This window comes from Peromyscus maniculatus, chromosome 17 (genome assembly GCF_049852395.1).
Source record: "Peromyscus maniculatus bairdii isolate BWxNUB_F1_BW_parent chromosome 17, HU_Pman_BW_mat_3.1, whole genome shotgun sequence".
Lineage (NCBI taxonomy): Eukaryota > Metazoa > Chordata > Mammalia > Rodentia > Cricetidae > Peromyscus > Peromyscus maniculatus.
The window spans coordinates 54912220-54940122 of NC_134868.1; the positions used below are offsets into that span (position 1 = coordinate 54912220).

The 27903-nt window shown below is 43.2% G+C and overlaps 1 protein-coding gene across 2 annotated transcripts in view; it reads left to right on the forward strand.

Annotated features, from left to right (window-relative positions):
* Csmd1 (CUB and Sushi multiple domains 1) overlaps positions 1-27337 on the forward strand; it is a 1611441-nt gene extending 1584104 nt beyond the window's left edge. The window contains exons 58-70 of one of the 2 annotated variants that reach the window (XM_042262873.2): positions 697-873; positions 1427-1606; positions 4801-4974; positions 5610-5783; positions 6928-7001; positions 9835-9946; positions 11638-11817; positions 13107-13151; positions 15908-16069; positions 16928-17040; positions 17808-17895; positions 20605-20737; positions 25654-27337. In XM_042262873.2, the coding sequence (XP_042118807.2) occupies positions 697-873; positions 1427-1606; positions 4801-4974; positions 5610-5783; positions 6928-7001; positions 9835-9946; positions 11638-11817; positions 13107-13151; positions 15908-16069; positions 16928-17040; positions 17808-17895; positions 20605-20737; positions 25654-25813 (1772 nt within the window). In that variant the 3' untranslated portion in view covers positions 25814-27337. The remainder of the gene's footprint in view (positions 1-696; positions 874-1426; positions 1607-4800; positions 4975-5609; positions 5784-6927; positions 7002-9834; positions 9947-11637; positions 11818-13106; positions 13152-15907; positions 16070-16927; positions 17041-17807; positions 17896-20604; positions 20738-25653) is intronic. The other variant, XM_042262874.2, reaches the window with a different exon arrangement.
* Positions 27338-27903: the final 566 nt, after the last annotated feature.

Genomic DNA, 27903 nt, shown 5'->3' on the forward strand with positions numbered 1-27903 from the left:
AAATATTCAAGATTGAGGCCATCATTGTGATCTGTCCACAGTAGAAGGAGGTATTTCCTCTTCTTGGTGGCTAAGGTGCCCACAGTGAATGAGAGTCCTGCCCTGTTGCACTGAGCACCATTAGCTGAGGTCTCTGGGCCTGTAGGGAACATTAAGATACTTTTGAGAACAATACAAAGTGAAACCATGTGACAACTAATTATATAGCTGTGGGTAGATTTGATAACATGAGGGAGACTCTGTTCCAATAGGTACAGTTACTTGCATTTCTGAGGTATTCTCTGCTCCCCAAGTGAACTCTGCTGGAGATAGGACATATGGCCTTAATTTTCCAGATTTCAAGCAAATAAAGAATGCTACGAAGGAAGATGTTTTTGAACTCTAATACCATATAATACTTTTTAAAGTATCATGATAATTCTACATTGCTGAAAAGTATGTTCAAGCTTAGAGTAGCAAAGATTTGGATTCTCAATGTTTCAAATTCATGTTTTGATCAGAAAAGATGTGAAAATACAGGTATTACTTTTGTAGCTAATCAAATAAATCTGAGGGTCAGGTAAGACAAAGACTGAATTTATCCCATACAAATGTTCTCACATTCCCATCAGGAACTCGTGCCCACGGGTCTCCTTTGTCTTAAGCTTCGGTCCTGGCTTAACTCCCTTCTGGGCCACTGTTTTTGCCTCCTGACAGCCGTGTCCTGTGGAAACCCGGGCACCCCCACCAATGGGATGATCCTGAGCAGTGACGGCATCCTTTTCTCCAGCTCCGTCATCTACGCCTGCTGGGAAGGCTACAAAACCTCAGGGCTCATGACTCGGCACTGCACAGCCAACGGGACATGGACAGGCACAGCACCTGACTGTACAAGTCAGTACCTGCTCAGGTGGAGCCAGGGGTGGGGGGCCAGGAAGCCCAACAGCTGAGGGAGACGATGGAATTTCTCAATCTATTGATCCTGTAAAAATCAGCATAAAGGATTACTATAAGTTTGGTGTGATGCCCTGCTTTCTTGGAGGCTTTTAAGAGTCCGCTTCTTTGATGTACACAACTGAAGCTGTTTAAATGGTCAGATAGGCTGTGCAGTGAAGGAAGAACAATAGAGAAAAGCAAGGCTTCTCTGGCTCCAGACAGCCTAGTTAAAAGAGAAATAAGCTATCTCATTCTTGTCTGTAGCTATGGGTGTGTCTTGATTAGGAAGGCAAGGGCTGGCACCCACTGGCAACCACACCACCACCTATCAAAGAGAATAGCAGTTCCCAATGCCAAACACAGCCCCTTGGCAGCAGGTGGGTGGAATCGGTGCTTTGGGGCCGGGCACCTCTCTGGTTCCCTGCTGTATCCCAGAAGAGCGCTCACACAGTTTGGTTCCTGTCATGATAATTTGCATCTGTCTCCTTCTTTCCTGCTACCTGCCTCTTAGTCATCAGTTGTGGGGATCCTGGCACTCTGCCCAATGGCATCCAGTTCGGGACAGACTTCACCTTCAACAAGACTGTGAGCTATCAGTGCAACCCTGGCTACCTGATGGAACCCCCAACATCACCCACCATCCGCTGCACCAAAGATGGCACGTGGAATCAGAGCAGGCCCATCTGCAAAGGTGTGTGCCGTCATTTATTTGGCATTATGGGTTTAGAAGTCTTTACAGGGTTGCGCTGCATTCATTTTGTGCTTATGAAGCAGGTCCAGTAGCCAGGAAGAAGAATCAAGACTTCTTCTCACTTGGTTTTCCTGACTAATTGGTGACAGTTTTACTGATGGCTACAGTGAATGGCTCAATATTAGAATTCCCTGAGTGAAGAAAGTGAGGTCTATGTGACTCACCCTACCTCTAGAACAATGATTCTCAACCTTCCTAATGCTGTGACTCTTTACCACAGTTCCTCATGTTGTGGTGACCCCCAACCATAAAACTGTTATCATTGCTACTTTATAACTGGAATTTTGCTACTGTTTTGAATGTAATGGAGATATCTGTGTTTTCTGATGGTCTTAGGCAGCCCCTGTGAAAGGGTCATTCCACCCATAAAGGGGTCATGACCCACAGCTTGAAAAACCACTGCCCTAAGGGGTATGTTTGGATATAGCAGCTTTAGGCACTCTTGATGAATAAGCTGATGGTGGTCATGGTACATAGATGGTTGACGTGATGGTGAGTCTAGTTTCAGGAATGTCAGGGCAGAAGCACACCAGCTGGCCATCTGACAATGACACAATACAGATGGAGGGTCAGCACTGGAATGTCCTGGGGTCAGATGTAAAGAGGAAAGATGGACATACACTGAGAAGGATCAGGAAGGCTTGTGGCTTACACAGCCTGACACCAGTAAATGGGCAGGTTCTGGCCAGATGGGGTAGGGTGGCTTGGTGTACTCACAGGGAAGCTGTGGATGCAGGGGATCTGCATGGTCAGGATGTCCCATCATCAGAAGACGAAGCATCCCAATGTGTTCTCCTCTTACTGACTTGGAATGAGACAAGAGGGGAAAGAAAAGCTGATGCTGAGAAGCTACGGTATCTATGCATAAACGCATGGCATTTTCCTCATCTGACTGGGAATCAATGTCTAAGAGTGGAAACTGGGGCACTGAGAAGGTCTAGGGAAGGGCACTGTCATCTGGGTCTCTGAAGGACTCCTGGGTTTGAGAATTTCTTGTGAGGTTTCCTGAGTCCTTGGTGCACACAGCTCCTGTTTCCTCCCCCCCCTGGCAGGACATGCTATTGGGTCACCCTTGTTCTTCCTGATGTGTCTAAGCGTTTCACACTCTTTTCTTGTCTTTTATGTCATTAGTGTCCCAGTACCATGGTTGCTTTGTAACAGCTTTGTTGGACAGATCCGGGTCAAGGGTTCACAGTGGGAATTGGTGAATCACCACTCTGGCTGCTGGGGTTCTGTGTGTACTTCTTTAGACTCTGTTCCTTTTAGTAATACTCATCATACTCATAGTACCAGGATCCTTCTTGATACCCCCTACTTCCCGCTCTAGCTCTTCTTGGCTTTTATCCTACTACTCACATGGTATCCTATTCTGAGCCCTAGGGTTCATTCTATTCCCACCGGGAACCTTTCCCTGCATGGTTTCCTTGTACAAACACATGTCCTCCCCCCTCCTAATCATCAGCTCTGAGAAGTTCTCAAGAAGTATTTGTTGAGCAAATGACTAAATGGGCAGAGGGTTGAGTGTAACATGAATTGCTAAACGGTCTTATAAATAGAAAACCCGGAGCCAGGTATTGGGGTGAAAGCTGAAAGATCAGAAGGCAGAGCAAGCCAGCCAGTAGTTCTTAACCCTACAAAATCCTGAGCCTAAAGAGAGTCAATTCCTGTTTCCTCATACCTTTTATACCTTTCTCTGCCCTGCCATCTTACTTCCTGAGATTAAATTCATGTGTGCTTCCCAAGCAAAGGCATGAGATTTCAAATGCTGGGATTAAAGGTGTGTGCCACCGTGCCTGGCTCTGTTCCCAGTATGGCCTTGAACTCACAGAGTCTCAAGAATAATAGGATTAAGGGTGTGTGTCATCACTGTCTGGCCTCTATGTCTAGCCTAGTAGCTAGCTCTGCTCTCTGATCCCCAGATCAGATTTATTGGGGTGACAGTTGAGGGTTAGAGCCAGGGCCCACTTCCACCTGCTAGGTGCATGTGGTGGCTGCTGTGCCCTGCAGGTGCTTCCCCCATGAGCTGGCATGGGTGAGGATGAACATTTGCAAACATGTTCTCTCCTGCTACCTTCTGGCCTCCAGAGTGCCATTGACAGATTCCGAGTCTGGAAGCTTCTCATCTTCAAAGTGGATTTTCACATGTTGCCTGGGAAATTTTCCCATTTTATAATAATCTCTGGAGTGGGGAAGATGGACCCATGAGGCATCACCACAGAATGGCCCAGTGGTCTTGCTTTGTCTTTGCAGTATCCCAGAAAATGGATACTGAACCCCAAAACTCAAATTAAACTCTGCAAGTGTCATTTCATGGACTGTGTTTAGCCATTTATGGATTAGCTCTTTAAAAGTCACTCAGGGTATCTGGGGAGATGGTTCAGGAGCCCTTTGGTTTCTAGCACCTGTGATGGGGACTTAGAACCACCTGTAAACCCTCCAGCTCCAAAGTATCTAACACCTCTGGTCTCCTCAGGCCCCTGCACTCACACACACATATGCACACAAAAATACAGGTAATTAAAATCTTTAGAAAATTATTATTCATAAATGCATGAGTATCTTTGACAAATCATATGCTATCGTTAAATAAATAAAATAGTGGATGTTGGGAGAAAGTCTTGCCAGCTGTAACATAAATTTGAAGGTTTCGCTGATGTCGTGTGATCAAGCCCTCCTTAGGTTTGTTCCTAGTATCAGGAATGAAATGACCTAGGATTTTTTTTCCCCTTTGGCCATGTGTGTGACCAGCACAGAGGATTTAATACTGTTCCATCCTGCCATGCTTTGTGGTTGGACTTCATCGTTACTCTTACATATTTGGTCTGGGCTAAAGAAGAAATAACTGGAGGAAAACTCTCGTGTTGTTAATGTTTTTGTAGATATTATTTCTATTTAAAAAGGCATCAGTGAAGCAGAGAAGGGTGCATGACAGGGGCCAGAGTTGGAGATGTAGTTGGGGGGGGGATGGCAGGTGCTATGGTGGTATGGTTTATGGCAAGATTTAGGGTGGGTGCTATGGCATAAGCTGTGGTCAGAGCCATGATAAGAGCCACTGTGAGAGATGTGGTGGGGAGAACATAAACAGCCCCACTGGTGTGTCCATCAGTATTTGACCTGTTTATTCTTGGCAACAGCTGTCCTATGCAGTCAGCCTCCTCCAGTGCCAAACGGGAAGGTGGAGGGATCGGACTTCCGCTGGGGTGCCAGCATAAGCTACAGCTGTGTGGACGGCTACCAGCTCTCCCACTCGGCCATCCTGTCCTGTGAAGGGCGTGGAGTGTGGAAAGGAGAAGTCCCTCAGTGCTTGCGTAAGTCCTAGGGTAGAGTGTGCCCTGTGAAGGCAGACACTCAAGGGGGTACTTTCAACAGCACAGTGATGTGTAGCTGTGGTCAGATTGTGTAAACTCAGACTTGAGCAAATGTGGCCAAAGGCAGGTGTTATTGTGGGTCTGGGGTAGTTCAGAGATTCATCAGTCTTGTCATAAATAAATTGCAACAAAGAAGAGGCTTCTGTTTAGATACTGGTGCCAAGTCTACATACCAGGGACTCAAGATTCCTAAATACAGCACCCAGCCCAGCTACCTCAGCCAGGTGTTTATAAAGGCAAAGAGTACTATTACAATTTGTTCTAGCAAGCAGGTCATTTCCTACAAAGCAGGCTTGTTTACAGAAGCAGGAACAGAAAAAAAAAAAAAAATTTAACCCTTAACATCCCTTAATTGGAAGCCTGATTTTGCTTTATATGTCTCCTGAGCACAGAGATTTTAAACTTTTAAATATCAAGTTAGCCATCAACATAACACTAGCCATCACAGTGCCTTCTCCTTGGGAGTTTGCTGGTTTAGCGGCAGAATCTGAAGAATCCGTAGGACCTAAGCAGGTTTAATAGGCCAGCCTGGCCCAGACATGCTGCGTACTGACATGGCCTGTTTATTTCCCCAGCTGTGTTCTGTGGTGATCCGGGCACTCCTGCAGAGGGGCGGCTCAGTGGGAAAAGCTTCACCTTTAAGTCTGAGGTTTTCATCCAGTGCAAACCCCCATTCGTGTTAGTGGGTTCCTCCAGGAGAACCTGCCAGGCGGACGGAATGTGGAGTGGAGTCCAGCCCACCTGTATAGGTAATGTGCGGGCACAGCTGAGGGTGTGGGGGCAACTGTGGAATGATGTTCCTAAGAGGCTCAAGCTCATTTGCAGTTATGTCTTAGATAATGTCCTGTGCAAGGACCTGGTCAAATGTAGTCAGTACCGCTAAGGGAAGTTCAGCCTCCTTCAAACCATGTAAACTGAGTTGGAAACCTGATGGATTCTTCCCCACCTGAGCATCTCCATCTCCAACCAGCTCAGCTTACAGCTTTGTCGATAGGGAAGGGGTGTTCTGGATGAGACAATTATTACCATCTCCTAGCAACCGTCCCCATAGCAAAGAGGCTGTTCTTATTGTGAGTTAATATTGACCACCCACTTTCACTAAGATTCTTGTGCAAATTTACAGTAATTAAGAGCTTTAGTCTCAGCAATTTTCTCTGCAATCAAATTGTTTATACCTAAAACTAAAGGCAGCATTACAAATAATTTCCATGAAACTTTTCATTCCAACTCTAGGACTATTTCCTGTGATTTGGCTTGAATGTGATTGCTCCATGGAAGACTGCTCTGTATTAACATGTCTTCCTTCCCCAGACTTCTCAGTAGATCTAGGAAAGTGCTTTGAAGACCTTATCTATGTTATTCTGTACAAGCAGCTGGAGACAGCAGCAGTGTATCCACTTCTTTGTTTATATCCCACGCATTTGAAAATGGCCCTGATATATTACCAGAAGCCTTCATTGGAATAGTGTATGTTTCTCACTTTGAAAACTTAAGAAAAATTATCAAAAAAAAAAAAAGAGTCTAATATGGATGAGCGACTGTGATAGTAAAATCCGTACAAACCAAAAAATCAAAGTAGAAAATGATTGGAGAGACTTTAATATTCAGGAACAAGTATCTGTCAGCAGAGAGACATACACCAGAGAGTGAGGAAGAACGGCTTATTCTCAAATAGATGCAAATATGCAGATTGGATGTGAGCATGCAGATTAGGTGAGAATATGCAAATCCACTTTAAAATTGATAAAGCATCAAAAATGTCCCGGGAGATGAAGGCAGCCACTTACTTTAACAATTCATATAAAATATCATAGGCATTTTGAAAACATTTTCTAAGTTCACAGGACTTTTCAATAAAAGGTGTTAGGATTTATTTTTAATTGTGAATTGCAGATCCGGCCCACACCGCTTGCCCAGACCCAGGAACTCCCCACTTTGGAATACAGAATAGCTCTAAAGGATATGAGGTACTTCATTTTCATTTTCTATGTCCTGGGGGCATGAGGCCTAGCCAATAGCAATCAAATGTGTACATTGCTATATTCCTTAACTTATTCATGTTACATTTTTGCATAGAAAATCCTTTCAACCAGGACGTCTACACAGGAACCAGTTTCCCTATCTGTTAGCATTGTGCCAATGGCTGTATTAATTTTCACTGAGTAGCACGCATGACTCTGTACTTTTGATTTAGTGACATAAAGGACAATTACCAAGTCAGTGTGACTTGTTATTGAGACATAAATAACTCCACGTGATGACTAGATATAGTTAGAAAATGGCACACATTTCCAGAAAGAAAAGCAAAACCAGAAGAAAAAAATGTGTTCCAGCCCCCATGCCAAGCTTTGCCATGATATCCATTCTCAATATGATCTTGTAAAGTACCTTGAATTGTTGGCACACGAGTCTCACTTTGGAATGTTCTTTTGCCTTTAATATGACGTGCATTATTGCTACAATTAATGGAGAAATACTTCAAATGGAAGATGATGAATTTGATATGGCAAGCATCAGCCATCCTTAGTGTGATTTCCCCCAGGTGACACCTGGCTGTCTGTGACATGACGCAGACACCCAAAGTTAGATATGTTTGCTGTTTTCAAGTTAATAGCCCCACCAGTTCAGAATTAAAGTCTTTTCCCTCAGCCACTTCATCGTAGCTCTCAAGAGCGCTGGAGTGTTTCTATTTTTACTGGTCCTATCCATCTTCTCTTGTTATTTTGTCACTTCTCTTTGGAGTACCACAGAATAATTCTCACAGTAGATGGGTTAGCACATGGTGGATGATGATCCAGGTATGGCCTCAGGCTTCAGATAAATGCCTCCTGACAGGTAAATGTTCAGTTCCAAATTTCTGGTCATTTGGAAAACAAATGGATATTGTTCTCATTGGCTCACCTTGGAAAATGATTACTATCGGTCACCACAGATTTCAGGATGTCTTAGCCTACGTGGGCACAACCTGCAGTCACAGAGATGGCAAAATCGCCACAGTCCTTGTCTCCTCACAAGAAGCTGAGAGAGATAGAGAAATAGCTCACCCACTTCAAAGAGAATTAACCAAGGACAGTGCCCAACAACCTGACTCACTATCATTTAAAAGACACAGGCATGGCCTTTGAAAGTTAAGGCTGGAACTGGGAGATAAAACCTCCCCGGGGTCTTCTTTTTTCTTCCTTAGAGCCCAATGTATGCTTTCTTGAGCTGTGTCCTGAAAGACCACCTCCATGAAGGGACCCTCTTAAGTTCTGGAATATTCCGTGTGAACTATGCTAATTGGATAAGAGGAGAGAGGAGTTGCCTGCCAGCTGTCTAGTCAGTCCTGTCCCATAGAGTTGCAGTTCAGGTCAGGTACACGCAGGTCCCACAAATTGGCACATCTGGCTAAAACCGATTTACTGAACAGGGTGCTGCAGTGGTGTCTTGTGCCATGAAATGTCAGGGCTCTCTTCCTCTTCCTACTGGTGCATCCCATCAGTGTGTCACCAAGAAGTCTGAGAGGTCATATCTGATTGGAAGCATCCATTCCAGAAAGGAAGCAGGTTGATATTTCTCTCCAGTTGGTACCAGTTCTTAATTAGAACTTTAGATACATTTGTTTTTCTTGGATTATAAATCCCCCTTCTACTTTATCACATGATCAGAGCACACCCCCATCACATCTCTCATTCAACATGCTACCTGGGTTCTCTTGGTTTTAATTATAGTTTCCCTAAAATCCCCCAGTGTGGGTGAGGGTGGTGTAAGGAATAGAATAGTGTTCATAAGAAGTCGAAGAATAGTTTAAAAATCTCCAAGCCGGGTGAAGATGGGTTTTTGAATCTTTGGATTCTTGCTTGGTGCGAACAGAATGCTGTGGATGCATCAAGCCCCAGCAGAGCTGCCCCTCAGCCATCAGCTTTCCCAAGGCAGCTGTTTCTTCTCTCTGTCTTGCCTATGTTTGTGTTTCAAATGTGGGAATCATATATCGTGACCACAGGTCATTGTCTAAAAGAAATCTGGCTGTCTAGAAATCTCCCCTGGTTAGGGTAGAAACAGAAGAAAGACTGTGGAGGGAGCTGTAGCACTGACTGGCCAGTGACTCGGGCACGTGCCAAGGCCTGGAAATAACAAGGCTCCTGTGTAGAAAGAAAGCAGGAAAGAAACAGAGAAGAGGCAGAAGGGAAGTCTGCAGATGAAGCGGGACTCAGATGGGAAGGATGTTCAGGGAACCGGCATGGTTCACACATCTTGACTTATTGAGTTGTGAGGGATCCCAGGAGAGCACAGCAGGTGGCCAGCCTCCAGAGCATTAACAAAAGCAGTCCCCAGGTGCTGTCTGGGGTTTCAAATACAAGGAGCAGAGTGAAGGAAAACAAACCAACAGGCATAAATGAAAGAAGGAGACTTCTAAAATGCAAAAACGTGTGTGCATTTGTTGTTTGAGCCAGGCTTACAACCTACACCCTGAAACTAACCTGAAACTCACTATGTAGTCCAGGCTGGCCTTGAATGTGCAATCTTCATGTCTTAGCCTCCCGTAATAGGCATTTGTCATGATGCTAAAGCATACTCTGTTGACACAAATAAACAACCATGTTGATTGTCAGATCCAGCTCCTGCCCTCTCTTCTTTAACACCATCCCCCACCCCCTCCCACTCTTCAGCAGCCATTACTCAGCAAGTAGTCTGTCTTGACTGTGATGCTCTGCCATGCATGTAGAAGTGGTGGAGGCTCAGTAGCATAGGTCACTGGTACACCTCCCCTGGTTCTTGGGTGCTGTCCTTCCTCTGCAGCTCTGTTGCTTTTCTCCTCAGGTTGGAAGCACCGTGTTCTTCAGATGTAGGAAGGGTTACCATATCCAAGGCTCTACCACACGAACTTGCCTTGCAAACCTCACATGGAGTGGGATACAGACAGAATGCATACGTAAGTCCAGGTTCTTCCCCCATAGCTGCAAGAACCATTGGTGAGTGTCTACAAAGAAGTCACAGTTCCCAGGGAAACTGTGAAGAGCAATGGGTTTGTTTGTTTTTCATTCCCTAATTCTAAATGGGTGCATTTCTCCAAATGCACCTAAGGTTCCTAGACCAGTCAAACCAACCAGACTGAGAGTTTGATCATAATGATGGTCTTCAACCCCAAGATTCAATGCATCAGGTGGATAGGAAGAGGCAGCATGTGACACGGAACTAGGTTCCCAGCTGATGTCAGTCAGGCAAATGCCAGAAACCCAGGACACAGAGTGACTTCAAACCCAGCACTGCCCTGAGCATGCAACCATCCTTCCAACTGTCTACATTCCATTTACTGGCTCAAAGAATGAGCCAGACACTCAGTACATGCACTCAGCATGGAGTTGTAGCTGGAGACTCAGTGGAAGTGTAAAATGACTGATCATTGGAATAGTGATGGATGGATTGACTTTTACTTTGTGATTCAATCATGAGAATGAGGAAGTGCTGTGGGAATGTGTACTGAATGATTCATGTCACCCACCACTTACCTTAGGCAACCCCATACCTTGCTATGTTGAACATAAAAGCATTAGCTGAATGCTGTGAAAAGTTATTGCTATGGCAGGTAAGGTGTAATTCACCATGTCTTTCCTTGTCAGAATGGTCAGGTGTGCACTTATTTCAAAGCTGATATATCTATCTTACTTCTCAGCCATGTGGAGAAGCTATGTATATACCTGCACACGGCCATGCACTCACACACTCAAGTGTGTATATGTGCATTATGAAGGTGGCTATCATGCAGGAATAAAGATTGAAAACTTGCCAAAATATGAACTATTGACAATTCTTAAAGCAACTAAATTCACAACTGTAAAATTAGAGACTTACAAGTCCTTCACTAAAGACATGTATGGTTTTTATAAATGTATGAGTTTTATTTATGGTAGGACACTAGTATTCCAACTTTATTTGTTCCCAAATTATATTTTTAAAAGATATAAGAACTTATAATTGTGGCTTATATAACTTACAATTATGACTAAACGTGTAAAACATATCAAAAATTAACACTTATATAGATAAGCAATAAATATTTTTGATGATGCTTGACAAGAATCCAAGCATATATCTGATCATGTTAGCTTATTGGAGTGGTTATTACAGATTTTTAAAGATTTATTTTCATTTTTATTTGTGCACATCTATATGTTCTATGTATATGCCAGTGTGCACAAAGGCTAGAAGAAGGTCCACTGGAGCTGGAGCACTAGGAGGGTGTGAGCCCCCTGACATGGATGCTGGGAGCCATACTCAGGTCCTCTAGGAGAGTAAGAAGTGCTCCTAAACACCAAGTCATCTCTCCCACACCACCCTAGGGATTTTAAACATAGTATTTCTCTTGTATTATACCAGAGTATTCTGTTTTTATGAAAGCTGGGATCTCTCCTCTAAATTTATATACATAATTTTACACTTATATGTGTATTGTATATGTGTGTGTTTGTACATATGTGGTATATATTTCTCAAGTATGTAATCCCTAATTCATAACCCTTTGTAGAATTTTCCTCTTTTAGTTCCCATGAATACATGTAATGTAGCAGTTTAACAATGAACAGAGAGCTCCAGAGCTTTTTAATGGAGTAAATGCCTTTTCAGCCCATGCCTGCCGGCAGCCAGAGACCCCAGCCCATGCAGATGTGAGAGCCATCGATCTTCCAGCTTTCGGCTACACTTTAGTCTACACCTGCCATCCGGGATTTTTCCTTGCTGGTGGATCTGAACACAGGACATGTAAAGCAGATATGAAATGGACAGGGAAATCACCGGTTTGTAAAAGTAAGTCTCTGGTGGAGGTGTGACAATGTACGTCCGAAGAGCCAGGAAGAGCTGCCCCTGTGGTCAGGCTAGTGTGCAGGTCAAGAGACCCTCACATGTGACATTGTGATGGAGCATCAGTGCCCCATAGGCAATGCTCCACAGGGCCTAGGTTCTGTGGGCTTGGATGTGTGCAGAGAAAGTGTCCAACAGAAGGGCCAAGAGTAGATGGATGTGTATACTTGGTTGTTAACTGAATTTTAAGCTGCAGAGGAAAGCTGTTTGGCTGAAGAAACATGTTCTGCTCTGCATTAAAAAAAAAAAAAAAAAAAAAAAAAAAAAAAAAAAAAAAAAAAACAATAAACGCTATGATGTTGGAAAATGGCATTATCTTTAAAAATAAGAAGTGTCGATAAATGTCATCAGCACTCCTAGCATATATAAAATGAGCAGTGTTGTTTTTAAGATCAGAAGCCAATGGGTGGTGAAACACCAGCTTTTCTACTACTGATATTGGTTCTACTACAAAATTGCAATCAGCATGGAAACATTGCCGTGAATCACTCACAAAGGCAGGTGTTTACTGAGGGGAGAACTGAGTCTGGGCCGGGCCTGATGAGAAACGCCACCAGCATCTGACCCAGCACACCCCATGTGATAATCATTGGCAATGGGTGCAGACATCTCAGTGAACCAAGGCATCCCAACTTCAGCTTGAATTTCCTGAAGCCCATATGTTCACAGTTCTCAAGTTAGAGTCTCATTCTTTTTCATAAGTAGAGAACAGATATTTATAAAATAGCTTGCAGTTTAGTATAATGCCATAAGAGCTGAGAGCTTAGGAATCTAACTTTGACCAAATTCAATAATGTCTGGGGAAAGGAAGTTGACATTCTTCAATATTATCCTATATATCTACAGATGTAGTGGGACTGACTAATGAGGGACTGTGACATTTTCCTCACTTGGGATATTTCCTGCTGGTGTCAGCAATGGCAGCTCAGAGGCTGTCAGGAACTCCCCCCTTGGCCACCCTCATTTGCAAGGCTCTCTGTTGTAGCACCCTTAGTGCAAACCTCCGTTCTAGAGGCACAACACGGGCCTCACAACCCAGCTCAGCATTGCCGCAAACGCAAGGAGATTCTGCTGTGAATACCCGGGTCGAAGTGTTTATGCATACAATATTTATATTTTGTACATTTTTATAAATCCAGAGGAAGGAGAATCGCTTCAATTTGACAATTTTTTTCAACCTGATTCCCAAAAAAATCAATGTTTTTGAAAATGATAATTTGTCTTTTTACTTGTAGGTAAAGGAGTGAGAGAAGTTAATGAAACAGTTACTAAAACTCCAGGTTCGTATACCAGAAGAGTTCTAGCTTTCAACCAAACTCATTTGTTCTCAGCCCTGCACAATGAAACAATTTTTGAATTTAAATTTCTGAATCGGTTGGTCCCGCATTAAGCACCACACCTGCACACACCTCTATTTCCTTCACCCTAGTGGCTTGTTAGTGGAATGTCACCACATAAAAGGAGGCCTTTGGTGTGATCACAAAACTTCATTAGAAGACACATTGGGCATTTTGGCCCCACATGTGGTATGATGGAGAGCCTTATAAATAGGGTTGCAACCCCCCTCCTTGAGGGAGTTAGCACACTCAAGGCATTTGACAGCTTAAAGGTCATTATTTGAGCAGTTCAAATGTGGAGCCCTATTTTTTCCAGTATCTCCAAAACTCAGGCATCCGCTGTCTTCTAGAATGAAGGTTTTAGCCTGCCATCAGATGTGGCCCCTTGATAATATTTCATGTGGAGAATTCAATAGATGCCATGCTGTTCCCAGGAAAAGGTGTCACAGCTGGAAAACATCTGCATAGCAGATCTGTGTCAGAAGCTGAAATGTGCACTGAGTGAACAAAATGTATCCCGAAGTTTCGTTTGAAGCCACGATTGACTTTGCTTTTAACCCAAAACAGGAAAACTTTGTAAAAATACAAAATACTTGACTAGTACTTTCCTTACTCCGGTTTTAGCCCTAGTTTCTTGGATATAAAACTGTATTTCAGAAGCCACCTGGAAGGCAGTTTGCAATGCTGGTAGTTCAAAATGCTACCTACTCCTTTGATTCTCAGATGAGGAAGAAGCCTGCCAGTGGGGTTAGGGGGCTCTCCCCAGTCTGTACATGAGGAGTGAAAATATGCTTCAATCCTTAGTTATCTTATTTAAATGTAACTTCTAAATCAATGACAAAGTCAACACTTTACAAGGCAACATTTACCCCGGGGAAACTAAACAGAATATGCTTTTGTTACCATAGACTTTCAGCCTGACTTTAATTTGCCAACTTTGTGTTATAGATGTTGAAATAACTACAAACACCTTGGTGGGCACAAACATCAGCATCAATATATACCTTTTGATCCTGTCCTCTAAAGGGAAGTGCTAATTAAAATGGGTGTTGGTCAGGGCAGTATATTATAATATAGCTCAGAGATCTAATCCTTGACTTATTCTTACCCATGACCATCAGCAAGAGAGTGAGTTGAGAAGGGGCCCCAAATGAAAGTGTCTCCTCCATGACCAATGATCACATCTCAACCCAGAGATTGAGAAATGATCTAAGCCCCAGGTTCTTCCTAATTCTACACAGCCAGGCTGGCTTGTCATGGTGATATACCCACAGTGGTGGCTCAGGGCAGTGGTTGTACCATATACAACAAAATACTCAGCTGAGCATGTAGATTCTAATGGGTAAATGGTTACTTTAGGGGCAATTGTAACCTAAAGTAGGGTATTTTGTGAGTTTGGGTTAAAATGTCTGTTTATAAGTAAAAATGTTTAATGTTGGTTATTTATAAGTATCTTAAATACTTATGCTGATACACCAGCCCATTACTAATTTAACTTATTCCATTTTTACCTTTATCAGTAAGTCAGGTGTACCCAAGCCATAGGCAGCTATGAGACTGGATTTGTCCATAATGTTAATTTGCTAGTCTGGGTTCTGTAGGCTTGGCTGGTCTAGTGAGATGGGAAGATGGTCACTTGGAGTGAAAGAGAAGTATGCATGTAGCTGTGACATGCCTGTGACATCACCATCTATCACGTCGTTAGGTTTGCCAAAGGCTCTATATTGACAGAGAAATAAATATTTCTCCCCAACAACTCCAACACTGTTGAGATCTATGCAATCTACAGTTGATTTTGTCTAATTAAATGATAAAAACATGTTATAAGATAGAAATACTGAGAGTCTCAGTGCTAACATTGGTGGGTATTTACAGGGTGTTGTACTGTTCAGTTTTATATTAATATCATCAGGAGAACAGTAATTTATATATGACCATTGCCAGGGAGATGTTAAAGACAAATTAAATATATGTAATAGACATTGAAAACTAAAGAAATATCCCAATTACCTTTATGCCAATTCTTGTCACAGAGGAATGTTATGTTACAAAGACTCTCTGCTTCTTTATATCCATATTTAAGCAACATATATAAAAGTGACGGTTGATATTGTCATGTCTGCCTTTCAAATTAACACACGACTATTATTTTCCCATAGAAGTTAGCATAGAGTACAAGCTATGGGTACACCTCTTGTCTTCTCAAGGCAGGAGCCATCAAGTACTGGAAAGTGCCAATTTGTTGGGAGTGGGGGCTCCTGACAGACTGACTGCTAGTGTCATTTCCTCCAGATTTTCCATGGCTGCAAAGAGCAAATCTGGATGACAGTGATTGAGCAGCAGTAGTCAGGGGTCAGTAGAGTGCATTTCTTACTGGCTAAAACTAATTCAACACTGGTAGAACCAACTCACTGAACCCTCTGTACCTGGCATGTCCATCAAATCCAGCACAGCCATGCTTCTAAATAACTTCCCAAAGAGCAGTGAGAGCCTCACCACCAGCCACAGACTTGATCTCCCTGCTCCGTTGGTGTTTTCCACATACTAGGAGCAAGTTCTCGTAGTCACCCTTGGCCCAATGCTGTCCTTAACTGTACTTCCTCACTGGGCAATCTTAGGCCTTCTTGTGTTTTTGAAAATGTCTAGATTCTGTGCCTGTGCCTGTCTTAATGCCGGTCTGTCCCCACTTCCACCCACAGTTCCTTCCGATGTGTTTTCCATCAATTCGGTGTGGAAGGGGTATTATGAATATCTGGGGAAAAGACAGCCTGCGACCCTCACTGTGGACTGGTTCAATGCAACCAGCAGCAAGGTGAATGCGACCTTCACTGCATCCTCACAGGTGCAGCTGGAGCTGACAGGTATGTACCCTGGCACCTCACAGCACACCTTCTAACTAAAACCATTCCGGCTTTGCCTACGCTGAATGCTGTTGGAGTCCTCAGCAACCATGGTCTGTTCCTGCTAGTTTTTCTTTCCAAGGATTGTGGAGCTAGCACAGAAATGGAACTCTTTTTTTTTTTTTAATTATGTGCATGACATAGTAAATTAAGAATACTCCATTTATATCCAGAACCCCATGGCTCTGGATTAAGCTGTTTGGGTGTCTTGTTTCTGTGGTGTGTGTATTCCTCCCTTGGTGGAGCCCTAGTTGCTGGTGCATGGCATGTTCCCATCACATCTCTTTGGGCAGCACTACAGTCAGCCCCGTGTAGGTGTAGCTGATAGGTGCAGCTACTGGCTCCCTCTGCCTGTCTCTCATGCTATCCTCAAAATTCCCCACCATTATGCCTTTCCTATGAACAGGGCAAGCCGTCTCTAAAAGGAGTTGTGTTCTGAATTAGGATTTCAGACTGTTTTTTCTACACACCCCTGTCTTCAGAAGCAAATAAAATATGAATGAAAAATGCTAGCTCTTTCCATCAGCGGGTTTGAGTTCCTACTAATTTTTTGGTTGGACAGCGGTGCTGAGTGTAGTGCAATGATATATCTGTTTGAGAAAGATCCGTTCAAGGACTTTGGTAAGAAGTGATTTTTCTCCAACCCTACAGTGGTAAAAATACTGAGGCTCAATCTTAAAAATAAAACATGTGTTTAAATGTTCTATTGTCTGTGACATGATTCCCCACCATGACTAGTCCTTATGGGATGGGTGAAAGGTCAAGTCGCCGACTCTGACTTCCTCAGTGCAGGACTGACAACTGTGACGTTTTTTGCAGGGGTCTACAAGAAGGAAGAGGCCCACCTACTTCTGAAAGCCTTTCATATCAAAGGCCCAGCAGATATTTTTGTAAGCAAGTTTGAAAATGACAACTGGGGACTCGATGGTTATGTAAGTACTGTCATGAAGTTTTTCTCATGGTCGTCACACTTTGAGGTCTGGGCAGAAGAGTCTGTGATCCACTGAGAATTCTAGGCAGGGGAAACGCTGCCCATCCCTCTGGAACTCAGAGGGTACCCCTGAAGTATGGCCACCGTTCACATCATCTGATGCTGGCAGTAACCGAATCTCTGAGATGAGAAATAAGTTGGTCCAGAGTGAAAGGATTGTTGCTGCTGAGGGCAAATAGGTTCATCAGTCTAGGCTCTGCTCTGCTAAGACCATAGCTCTCACCATAGAACTTTGGATATTTCAAGACCACCTAGAAAATTATCCGAAGGCTCCAAGAGTCATGATCAATAAACACAGAAAGCAAACTGGGCATGTTATGCTTGGTGGTGTTCTCTGAGAGTCTGACATTTGTTGCATTCCAGTTTGCTCTCTAACAAAGTTACACAGCCTCATGGGATGCTCTTTTAGTTAAAGCGAATTCATGTAATGAGAGTTGTGCACTAATACACAGTGTTCCTCATTAGGGAAGGCCATTGCCATGTGACCTTGTAGAATGGATGATCATGTTAGGGGTCAAACTGGCACCATGCCCCCTCCTACGTTGCTTTCAACTGAACTCTATACTGATTTTTCAGATTACATATGTCGTTAAAGGAAGTTGGGGGAAATTACACTCTGGGCATGCAATATCTAAGTCTGAGTGGTATTAGTTATGTTTGAGTTTTCTTTCCTTCTTCTTCTGCTCTGCCCTCCTTTCTGCAAACCAGGTGTCCTCGGGACTTGAGAGAGGAGGATTCTCCTTTCAGGGTGATATACATGGAAAAGACTTTGGAAAGTTCAAGCTGGAAAGACAAGGTAAGCTTTCCTGTTTGTTTGTTTGTTTGTTTAAGCAAAGATCAATTGGGCCTTTAAATGGTCCTTTGGAGAAGAAACTGAAAAGAGGTGACTCAAAAAGGTGAATGGAAGTGATCAAGGTGCCAGCCAAGTCTTGTAAATAGATTTTTATTAATTACTTGAGAGTTTCATCTAATATATAACGCTCACCCCTTCTCCCCCAACTCCTCCCAGATCCACCCCTACCTCCCTACCCACCCAACTTTTGAATGACTCACTAGGCTAGATTCCAAACAATGCTAGCTTTGTGCACCCTGAGTTCTACTCACGTGAAGGCCATTATCCGTGTCCACAAACAAGGAAGCAGATGCTCTCGTGAAATGAGATTAGCGCCATATTTTTCCCTGAACAGAATAAACTGCTTTCCTTACTTGCCTTCTGCCGTCAACACGTTGGTTTTTGTGGAGAAGAGTATCACCATGCAGACTGTGATCCTAGAGACTTATCCATAGGAAGCCAGCATGGGACTATGAACTGGGATGACTACCACTGGTGGCATATTTCCAGGACTGCTATCCAGATACCCAGGGTAGGGAAGGAAAGAGGTCACCTACCTGTAGGTAACCAAACAAAAATAGTCAGTAAGGGCAAGCCATTGTAAAATATTATCTTTCTGCCATCCTAACTTCAGTCTCCTAATCAGAAGAGCTGAAATGACTGTCAGCAGGCTGAGACGGTCTTTCAAAATGGATTGTATGATCTGGGCATGATGGGACCAAATAAATGCGTTAGAGGAATACTAGCCATGGCTGAAGTTTTTCTCTTGCTCTAGGCCAAATCCAGCCCGAATTTGTCCTCCTTTTTTCTCTGTTTACCACCCTCTGGCAATGGTCTCTCTCTCTCTCTCTCTCTCTCTCTCTCTCTCTCTCTCTCTCTCTCTCTCTCTCACACACACACACACACACACACACACACACACACACACACACACACACACATCAGGGAGCTGCTCTAGGCATGTCAGGGTTTACCCATCCAGTGGAGGATGGAAACCATCATTGATTCCAGTGTGTCTTCTTCACATTATCCCATTCTTTTTAACAGAACCAAAGAACAGCTTGTGTTAACAAGAAATCTTTATTCTCCTGGGATGGTGACCTTATTGTCAGAAAGAAACAATTTGCTTTAGAAAATAATTTGGATCCCAAGCGAGCCTCCCTTTCAGCTAATTAGAAAAGCCAATGTTTTAGTGATGCCCCAGCGGCCATCATTCATTTAAGAATGCTGGATAAAACCTTTTTTTAAAAAAAAAGTTTTTTATGGATGAGAATAACAACCTCCTAATTGTCTCCAGTCAGTAGATAAACCAAATAAACATGATTATGGTCGAATGGGTCCTGAAATCAAGTTACTCTGAAAGATAACTTTAATGTGGAAGCATCCACACGAAACTTAGTATGAACTGGTTTCCACAGGAAAAAATGAATGATTCCCCCAATACACGCAGAATGAGAGGAAATCTTTGAACATGATAGATGTGAATACTTGTTTGTATCTAGAATACATAAAGGACTCTTTGCTTTGTATCATAGAAGCTGATGACCAAGCCAATAACATAGGAAATGGGGAGCGTAAATTTCCCAGATTACATACAAATAGACAACCAGCTCACAAAAGATGTTGGACATTTTGTTAGCTTCTTCTCCCATTACTGGGATCAAATATTCTGGTGGGGGTAGCTTAAGGGAGAAAGGCTTCCTTCTGGCTCACAGTTCAGGTTACAGTGCAGCATGATAGGAAGTCAAATGGCAGCTTGAAGGAGCTGATCACATCTCATACACAATCAGAAAACAGAGAGTCATGAGTGTGTTCTCAGTTTGTTTTTTCTACTTACACAGTCCAGTGTCCCAGTCAAGGAATGGTACCATCACCCCCCGGGAGAGGGTCTTCCCACCTCAATGAATGCAATCAGGATAATTCCCCGCAGGCATACCCAGGAGCTTATCTGTCCCATGATTGTAGATCTCATCAAGCTGACCATGGAGAGGAACATCCCAGACAAGATTAGTCATTGGGGAAATGCAAATCAAAACTACGCCAAGATACTATTTTGTAGGCCCTATGCTAGGGGGACACAAAATCAAAACAAGTTTTGTCAAAGAGGCAGAGGGATTGGAGTTCAGATTCTGTCAGTGGAATGTGAAGCGGTACAACTGCTGGGTACGCAAAATGAAGTTCATCGAAATCAGACATAGAGTGTCATAGAAAACTGCACCCCTACTTATCCTGCCAAGAGGACTGAATGCATGCCCTTACCTCCATGTTCCTGATGCTTCTAGCATCCTCTTTATCATCGCTCAAGAGGAAACTTTTCAAAAGTCCATCAACTAAGGAATAAGAAAAATATGGTGCATACAGTGATACAATGGAATATCAGTCAGCATTAGAAAAATAGTAAAACACTAATGCTTGATAGGATAGGGTGACCTGTGGACCACGAACCTAAATGAAAGGGCTAGAGGATTCCATCTGCATAGCAAACACAGTGCAGGAAAGTCCACAGAGAGAAAGTTTGAAGAACAAGGAGACTTCAGGAAAGGACACTGGGTGGCTTTACCATGGGATGTACATTCTGATTCTGTGTTCATCTTTAAAATATGTCAGAGACACTTTTTCTTTTGCCTAAGCAATATACAATAACTTCAAATTCCATTTCCTTTTGTCTTCTAGATCCTTCCAACTCTGATGCAGATTCTTCAAATCATTACCAGGGCACCAGTAGCGGCTCCGTGGCAGCTGCGATCCTTGTTCCCTTCTTTGCTCTAATTTTATCAGGGTTTGCATTTTACCTCTACAAACACAGGTACTGCAGAGGTGTGAGTGCCCTGCAAGTGTTCTTGGTGCGATGTGTTGATCTGAGCAATGGCATGCTTGAATTCCTATGCATATATGTTTCATATTGCCAAACAGTTGACACAGAATGCAGGTATTCTTCCTTAGATATGAATGTGTAGACTCCAGAGTTTCTGCAGATGATTCTTGTTTCGTTCCATTTTTTTTTCATTGTTTGATTTCATCTGTTTTGTCAGCAGGACATGTCTAAGTAATTAGCTTTAAAGGGATGAATGACTGGTCTAAAAATAAGCATATGCTGGCATAAAGCCCTAAGGACATCAGAGCCTTGGGAGAGTTGCAACCTTCCAGCAGGAGAGGAAAAAAAGGGGGGAGGGGTTTCCTTGGCCCTTTCAACTCTATGAATCAAAGATTTATATATTTTTGGTGGCTGTCTTCCTTCAACAAATTGGAGAGTTCTTAATACGTCTGAGTAGCTATCTGTGTTCTATCTCTTGGAAAGATGCATTGACATCTATTAACTTGAAAATCCTTATTAATGGGAAAATGTCAGAACTTAGGGGTTTTTGGAGAAATTGAATAAATGGGTTCTTTTCTTTAGGGTTAAAAATGTATGTGTGAATAAAAAAAAGAAGCATTCTAGGCAGGATAGGGATGTACCTCCTTTGATAGAGCACTTGTGTCGGATACATAAAACCCTGGGTCCTATTCCCATTGTGTGTATGTAATCCTAGCATCTGGGAAGTTAAGGCAGGTTAGACCAGCAGTTCAATATAATTTTCAACTACATAGAGATTTTGAGGCTAGCCTGGGCTACACAAGACCCTGTCTAAAATAGACAAGCAAACACTGGTTGTGGAAAATTCAAAGTCCTTGTGTGCATTTTCTCTATGTGGATAATATAATTCTGGGAAAACTTGTTATATGCCAAATCACTGCTATCTGAATTTTTTTAGTAGTAGCATTTTATAAAAATAGCACAATTACGAACCCCAGAAACAAGGCTAGTTCTTAAGTGTATCACATGTTTGTTTATATAATACACTAGTTTCCATTCAATCTTTATTATACAAAAAAAACCTGAAGTGAAGTTTTTTTTAAATAAGATATGCTATGAATTTCTTTAAATGTTTACTGCCTTATACTTAAGACAACACAAGAGTCTAAGACTATCAGTAGTTTATAGCTATGTCTCCAGTTGCCTGTGGCTCTCAGTGTTCTTCCTTTAAAAACACAACCACATGAAAGAAGTCCCAGATATTGGCTGCTTTCTGCACAGCTTTGTCCTGGAACCCTGACTAAAGTGACCAGGGACTGAAGGAAGAACAGACATGAAGATCCATGCACATGGCTCATATTTGCTTACCTGGAACAGCACCAACCATGAAATAACCCAGAACCTCAGCATGTTTATTACACACAGCACAACAGAGAGAGGCTAGCTCTTCTTGGGAGGAGGTCTGTGGCGGGGTGCAGTCTCAGATTGCAGTTTTTGGAGAAGGAAGCGGCTAACTTTTACACACACTGTCAACATTCACACTTGGACTAAAGGAAGGCTTCATCACTTTAAACTTTACTCCTATGGGGAAGGCTTTGCCACACCTACGTGCCTGAGTCATTGGGTCCTTAATATGGCTGTGCCCATGTGAAGAAAAAAAATACACATGTATACAAGGCATCCTCTGCTCTCCACAGACATATAACCACACTGTTATTTATTTTGAAGAAAATAGTACCCTAGACAACAAGTCTTTGGAGAATTCATCTCTCTTTCTGCTGATGTTACAGCCACCATGAGTCCCACAGCAGGAGGCACTTTTATTTTAAAGAGGAGGAAATTAAAATGCTGCTGCTTTCGGAGTTCCCTAGGTGTTGACAGCAACCACAGGAACTCATAATCCCTATAAATTATTTTTCACCCATCGAGTGTCCTCACCCCAACTCCAGGTCTGTGCTGTTAGAAAGGCTTACTTGCCTTCTGAACCCGTCAGGTGAGAGACTGTGGTCCTTTCTCAGCCCTGAAATGAGCTGGAGGAATCCCTGTGTGTCAGAGAATGAGGCCTTAGCCTGTCCCTGAGAAGCTAACACCTGGGTGGGTCAGAATCAGTTGTCATTGCCAATGACAATACTGTCCAGTCCTCTGTATTCATCTGTGAGTTTAATGAGTCCTGACCCTATCTGAAGTCCTAGCATGGTAGCAGGGGGTGTATTTAGAACATTACAGTGTTTGTCTTTAAATCCAGGAGCTTCCTCCCAAATCTCAGTGGTCAGGAACTTCCAAGAAGGGATATGGGGGATGGTTCCCACACTGACAGCAGCTAGCGAGAAAATGAACTGCTGCCTTGTCCAGTGACTGGAGCCTTTGGGGACACTGAAAGGGCTGCATGGTGAATACAGGAAGAAGCCGGGTTTTCCTCTCAGGCTCACCAGGGAAAGAGTGAGTCCACTGTGATGAGCAGTTCCATAGGATCTGTTCTCTCTCTACTTCCTGGCCATATTAACAAGATATATTTTTTTTTAAAAAGAAAGGATGTGGAGAGCCAGTGTCCCAGCCCTTCACCAGGTGATTTTCTTCTGAGTTCTTGCTATGAGCACCAAGTTTTTAGCACTCATATAGTGCCCATCTTTCAGCTCCAGCAGAGAGAGACATTCCTTAATGATGTGGCTGGGCATTGCTTTACAGATACCCCAAAGTCCCAGTAGGCTGGAGTTCCTTTCCCTCATTCTTCTATATTGGGAAGAGGTCCTCAGTCAGAACCTATGGTTCTGATGAAACCTGCCTCGGTGAGATAGACCTGGGCTCTGGCTGCATTTCCTCCTCTGTCCCTGAATCTCTCTAGCAGAAAGAGAACAGGGTCACTCTGGTCCAAGTGACTGGACACAAGTGTCAGGCAGCTCTTTTGCTCATTAACGCTGAATGATATTTGTTTGCTGACTAGTGCTCCTCAAGCATTTTCCAAGTTCAATGTCACTGGTGTCTCTGACTCCTGGTGCAGCTGCAGAGAAATGTTTTGCTGACAGACCAATTTTCTGAAGACCACACATGCAGACGAATTGCTAAACAGTCTTATTAATAAAAAATAAAAAATAAAAAAACCCTCGGAGCTGGATATAGGGGTGAAAACATGAGAGATCAGGGAAATAGGAAAAGCCACAGCTAACCTCACCTCATCAACTCCACAGCTTCCAAAGGCGAGCTACTTCCTGTCTGTCCATGCCTATATGCCTTGCTGTTCTGCCCTCTGATTTGCTCTCTCTCTCTCCAGCTACATCACTTCCACTTCCTGCCCAGCTCTGTCACTTCCTGTCTGTCTGTACAGATCTCTAGAACTCCATGGTTAACTAGTGTTGGAATTTAAGGCATGTGTCACCACACGTGGCTCTCTTCCCAGTGTGGCCTTGAACTCACAGAGATCCAGACAGATCCCTGCCTGCCAAGTGATAGGATTAAAGGCATATGCTACTATTGCCTGACTTCTATATAGTGGCTGGCTTTTTGCTCTGATCTCCAGGCAAGTTTTATTTTATTGGGAGACATAGTGTATTGGGGGACACTACATATCACCACACACATACTTTCTATTTATCAGTTTGTTAATCAACAGATTAAAACCTGAGATAATCACTGAGTAAGTCACTGGCAATGAATGTTTGGGGTCCCCTCCCACACACACACACTTGCTCTCAGGTGTTTGTGACACCTGTGTGCTTATTTACATGAGTGTAATATTTTTCTCACATGACATACTGTTCATACCTGGTTTCTCCTGAGATCAAGGGAGGGGGAAGATGACCAGATGTATTTAGATTATTTTTTCCCTTTTCTTTCTTGTGTGGTGTGTTCTGGTACATGGGTATTATATGTACATTTTTAGTTGGTGTGTACAGGTATGCATACAGGTGCTTAGACATACATGAATCTGTTTTTGTGGCCAGAGGTATACAGTGGGTCTTTTCTTCTACAGCTCTCCACCTTGGTTTTCGAGACACAATTGCTCACTGAACCTGAAGCTCACCAATTTGGCTAGGATGACTGGAAACCAGAGAGCTCCAGTGACCCAGCTGTCTCTGTCCCCTCCATGCTGGGATAGAGGAGTCTCCTTTAATCACGAAGTATAGAAACATTATAATGCTGAGTTTCATTTCAGTAAACAGACTCTTTAAAAATATTTATTACTTTTGTTTTATGTATGAGTGTTTGCCTGCTTGTGTGCATGTGCACTACATGTGTGCAGTGCTCATGGAGGCCAGGAGAGGACAACGGAAGGTACAGGCCATTGTGAGCTGCCATGTGGGTGCTGGGAGCCAAACCTGGACCCCCCCAGAGCAAGCAAGCGCTCTTAACTTGCCAAGCTGTCTCTCCAGCCCTAAACTGGCTTATATTCAACCCACAAGAGAAAAAAAATTACATTGTAAAAGTAATCAGCACTCAGTGAATGCTGGTAATGGTGATGAACTTATTTGAAGCTGAAATGGCATTGAGTGACGCCACCTCTTAGGGTGAGCATGAATTTCACCATGACAAGACTACAGTGGCTTCACCAAGTCCTTGAGCTTGCTGGTGATGGATAGCCTTCCAGATCCACCATCTCCCTGTCTGCCACCTTAGAAGGTGCTCCAAACCTTCCTTCGGTGCATAGAGAGGTGTTTTGTTTTGTTTTTTAAATTTTGGAAATTATTTCTAATTTTATGTTCTATTTATAACCCCAACCACCAATTTCTAAAGAGTCAACTGTGGTGAAGTAGCTGATATCCACCCCGCCCCACCCCCACCCCACCCCACCCCACCCCCACTGCCCCCTGCCTTCTCCCTAACCTTACAGGAATACTTCCTGCTGAGGAAGCCTGGAGACTGAGTGGAGGCTAGGAAAACAACCTGTGCCTCTGCAGTTAGGGATCTGACGGTGTGCTCTCTTTTCTCTTTAGAACAAGACCAAAAGTTCAGTACAACGGCTATGCTGGCCATGAGAACAGTAATGGACAAGCTTCATTTGAAAACCCCATGTATGATACAAACTTAAAACCCACAGAGGCCAAGGCTGTGAGGTTTGACACGACTCTGAACACAGTGTGTACAGTGGTATAGCCCTCAGTGCCCCCTAGGACCAATTCATAGCCATACCTCTGATGGACAAGCAGTGAAATCCTTTGGTGCCATATACCACCTTTCCTTTTACTCTTGCCTTGCTGCAGCAACCTTGGCCATCATCTGCTGGCATAACACAGTGGAAATTTCTTCTCAGTCATGACCAAGTCTTTTGAGGATCAACTTGCAAACACATCTCCATCTAGAAAATGGATTGTAAAAGCCTTGCTGCATCCACCGGAAATCAAGACGCCAACCCCGGCGAGGGCAAAGAAAACTGCAGGGTCTGACAGACAGGTGGTACTTAATGCCTCTGACTTTTGTGTCTCTGTGTGGCCAGGATGCCTTTGGATGTCGTCTTCTGAGCACATGGATACATCCTTCAGGTGCGGTGACAAAACGGTAGCAACTTGATATGTGTTTTGTGTTTTTCTTTTCTTTTTTTTAAACCCTGCTCATTGGACGTGAGTTCTCTACAAAAGAAACACCTTCCTGGAGAAGACACCTTCTGGAAGATGTGTACGCATACACTCACTTCGCTCTGCCCTGCCTGAGACATGACAAGCTCTGAGGCTCTTCGGGCTCCCATGGGCATCCATCAATCATGGGGGATGTTTGCAGATCTCACAAGTCGGCTGTTCCATCCCAGAATTTTTGATTCTCAACATTTTGCACTAGTGTGTTAAGAATGACTCAGTCTGATTTTTAAACAAACTATTTACACAGGGTTTATATACATGATACATTGTACATAAGCATTTCCTCATACTGTATTGTCAAGCAAAAGATGCCACCATCAATTAAGCTGGGTTTAAGGGAAAATATCCCCAGATGCGGCACAGAATTTGAAAAGGAGATAATACTCTGAAGAAGTTATGTTATATTATTGTTTAGTTTCTGTTAGCCACGTTTATGTGTCAAATTCATTGCCAACTTCCTATGGTTGACATGAAGACTTTTCTTTCTCCCTCATTTTGTCTCCCTCATGGGCATACAACTATGTCTCTGCCACACTAATCAACAAGGGGGTCTCCAGCAATGTCTGTTTTCCATGTACAGATGTGAATAGTAATTTATTTTAGGTAGCTTGTGAACTCCTGGGTCTCAGTTCACAGAGCAGTCTTTCCTTCTGGTTGTTTTCTTTCTCTGTTCGGTAGCATCACCTTCCTGTGCTGCGCTGAAAGTCTATCTCACAGCCACACCCAAGCTCAGAGGGAATCAAAGTCAAAATCAGAATCGGAAGGGCAAGCGTTGCTTGCACACCCTCATGATGATCTGTTTTATAGATTATTTGCCTTTCTTGCAAAAAAATTCATTGCAATGATTTTTCAAACCTAAAAGTCCTTATTGATAGACTCTCCACTATGGTATAAATAAATAAAATAGGTGGCATGGCCAAACAAGAATAAAATAAACAGCCTATAGAGAAGGCAGGGCCAGAGAAATGTCTGTAAGAAATTCAAAGAGAAGATCATGTTTATTTTTATTTATATTTGTTTGATAAAAGTATTTTTGGAAAGATAATGCTTATTTTATTATTTGATGTTTCATGCACAGTCAACATGGTAACAATTTCCCCTTTGCACATCCCAGATTTGCATTGATAGATGGGGTCAGGATGTCGTGCTGACGTTCTGTTTGCTGTGGTAACTACATTCATGCCTAGCTTTAAGATGGATCTATCTGTCTATCTACATGATGATTCAATGCAGGACTTCTCAGCGGAACTGTGAGAAAAGGAGCCAACTAGGATATCAGCTTGCTGCTTTGGGAGGTCTGCATTCTGAGTATTCCAGGGCTCCCTCCAGCCTGCTCTTGTTGCAAAGGCTGTCTGTTGTGTGTCAAGGTTCCTGACCTCTTCCGGTGACACTCAGTCCACTGGGTTCCATATTGCAGGAGTCTATGTCCCAGGTGAAGGGGTATTGGCACAGGTTCCTCTGGCCAAGCTGATATCCTTGGGGTTCTTCTGTGTCCACAGAGGTTCACTGGCTCCCTGGGAAATTCAGATGATGTCATCACGAATGTGCTCCTAACCACACATTGAGCCAAAACAAAACAGAAAATGTCAGAAGGTCCAAGGACTGTAGTGC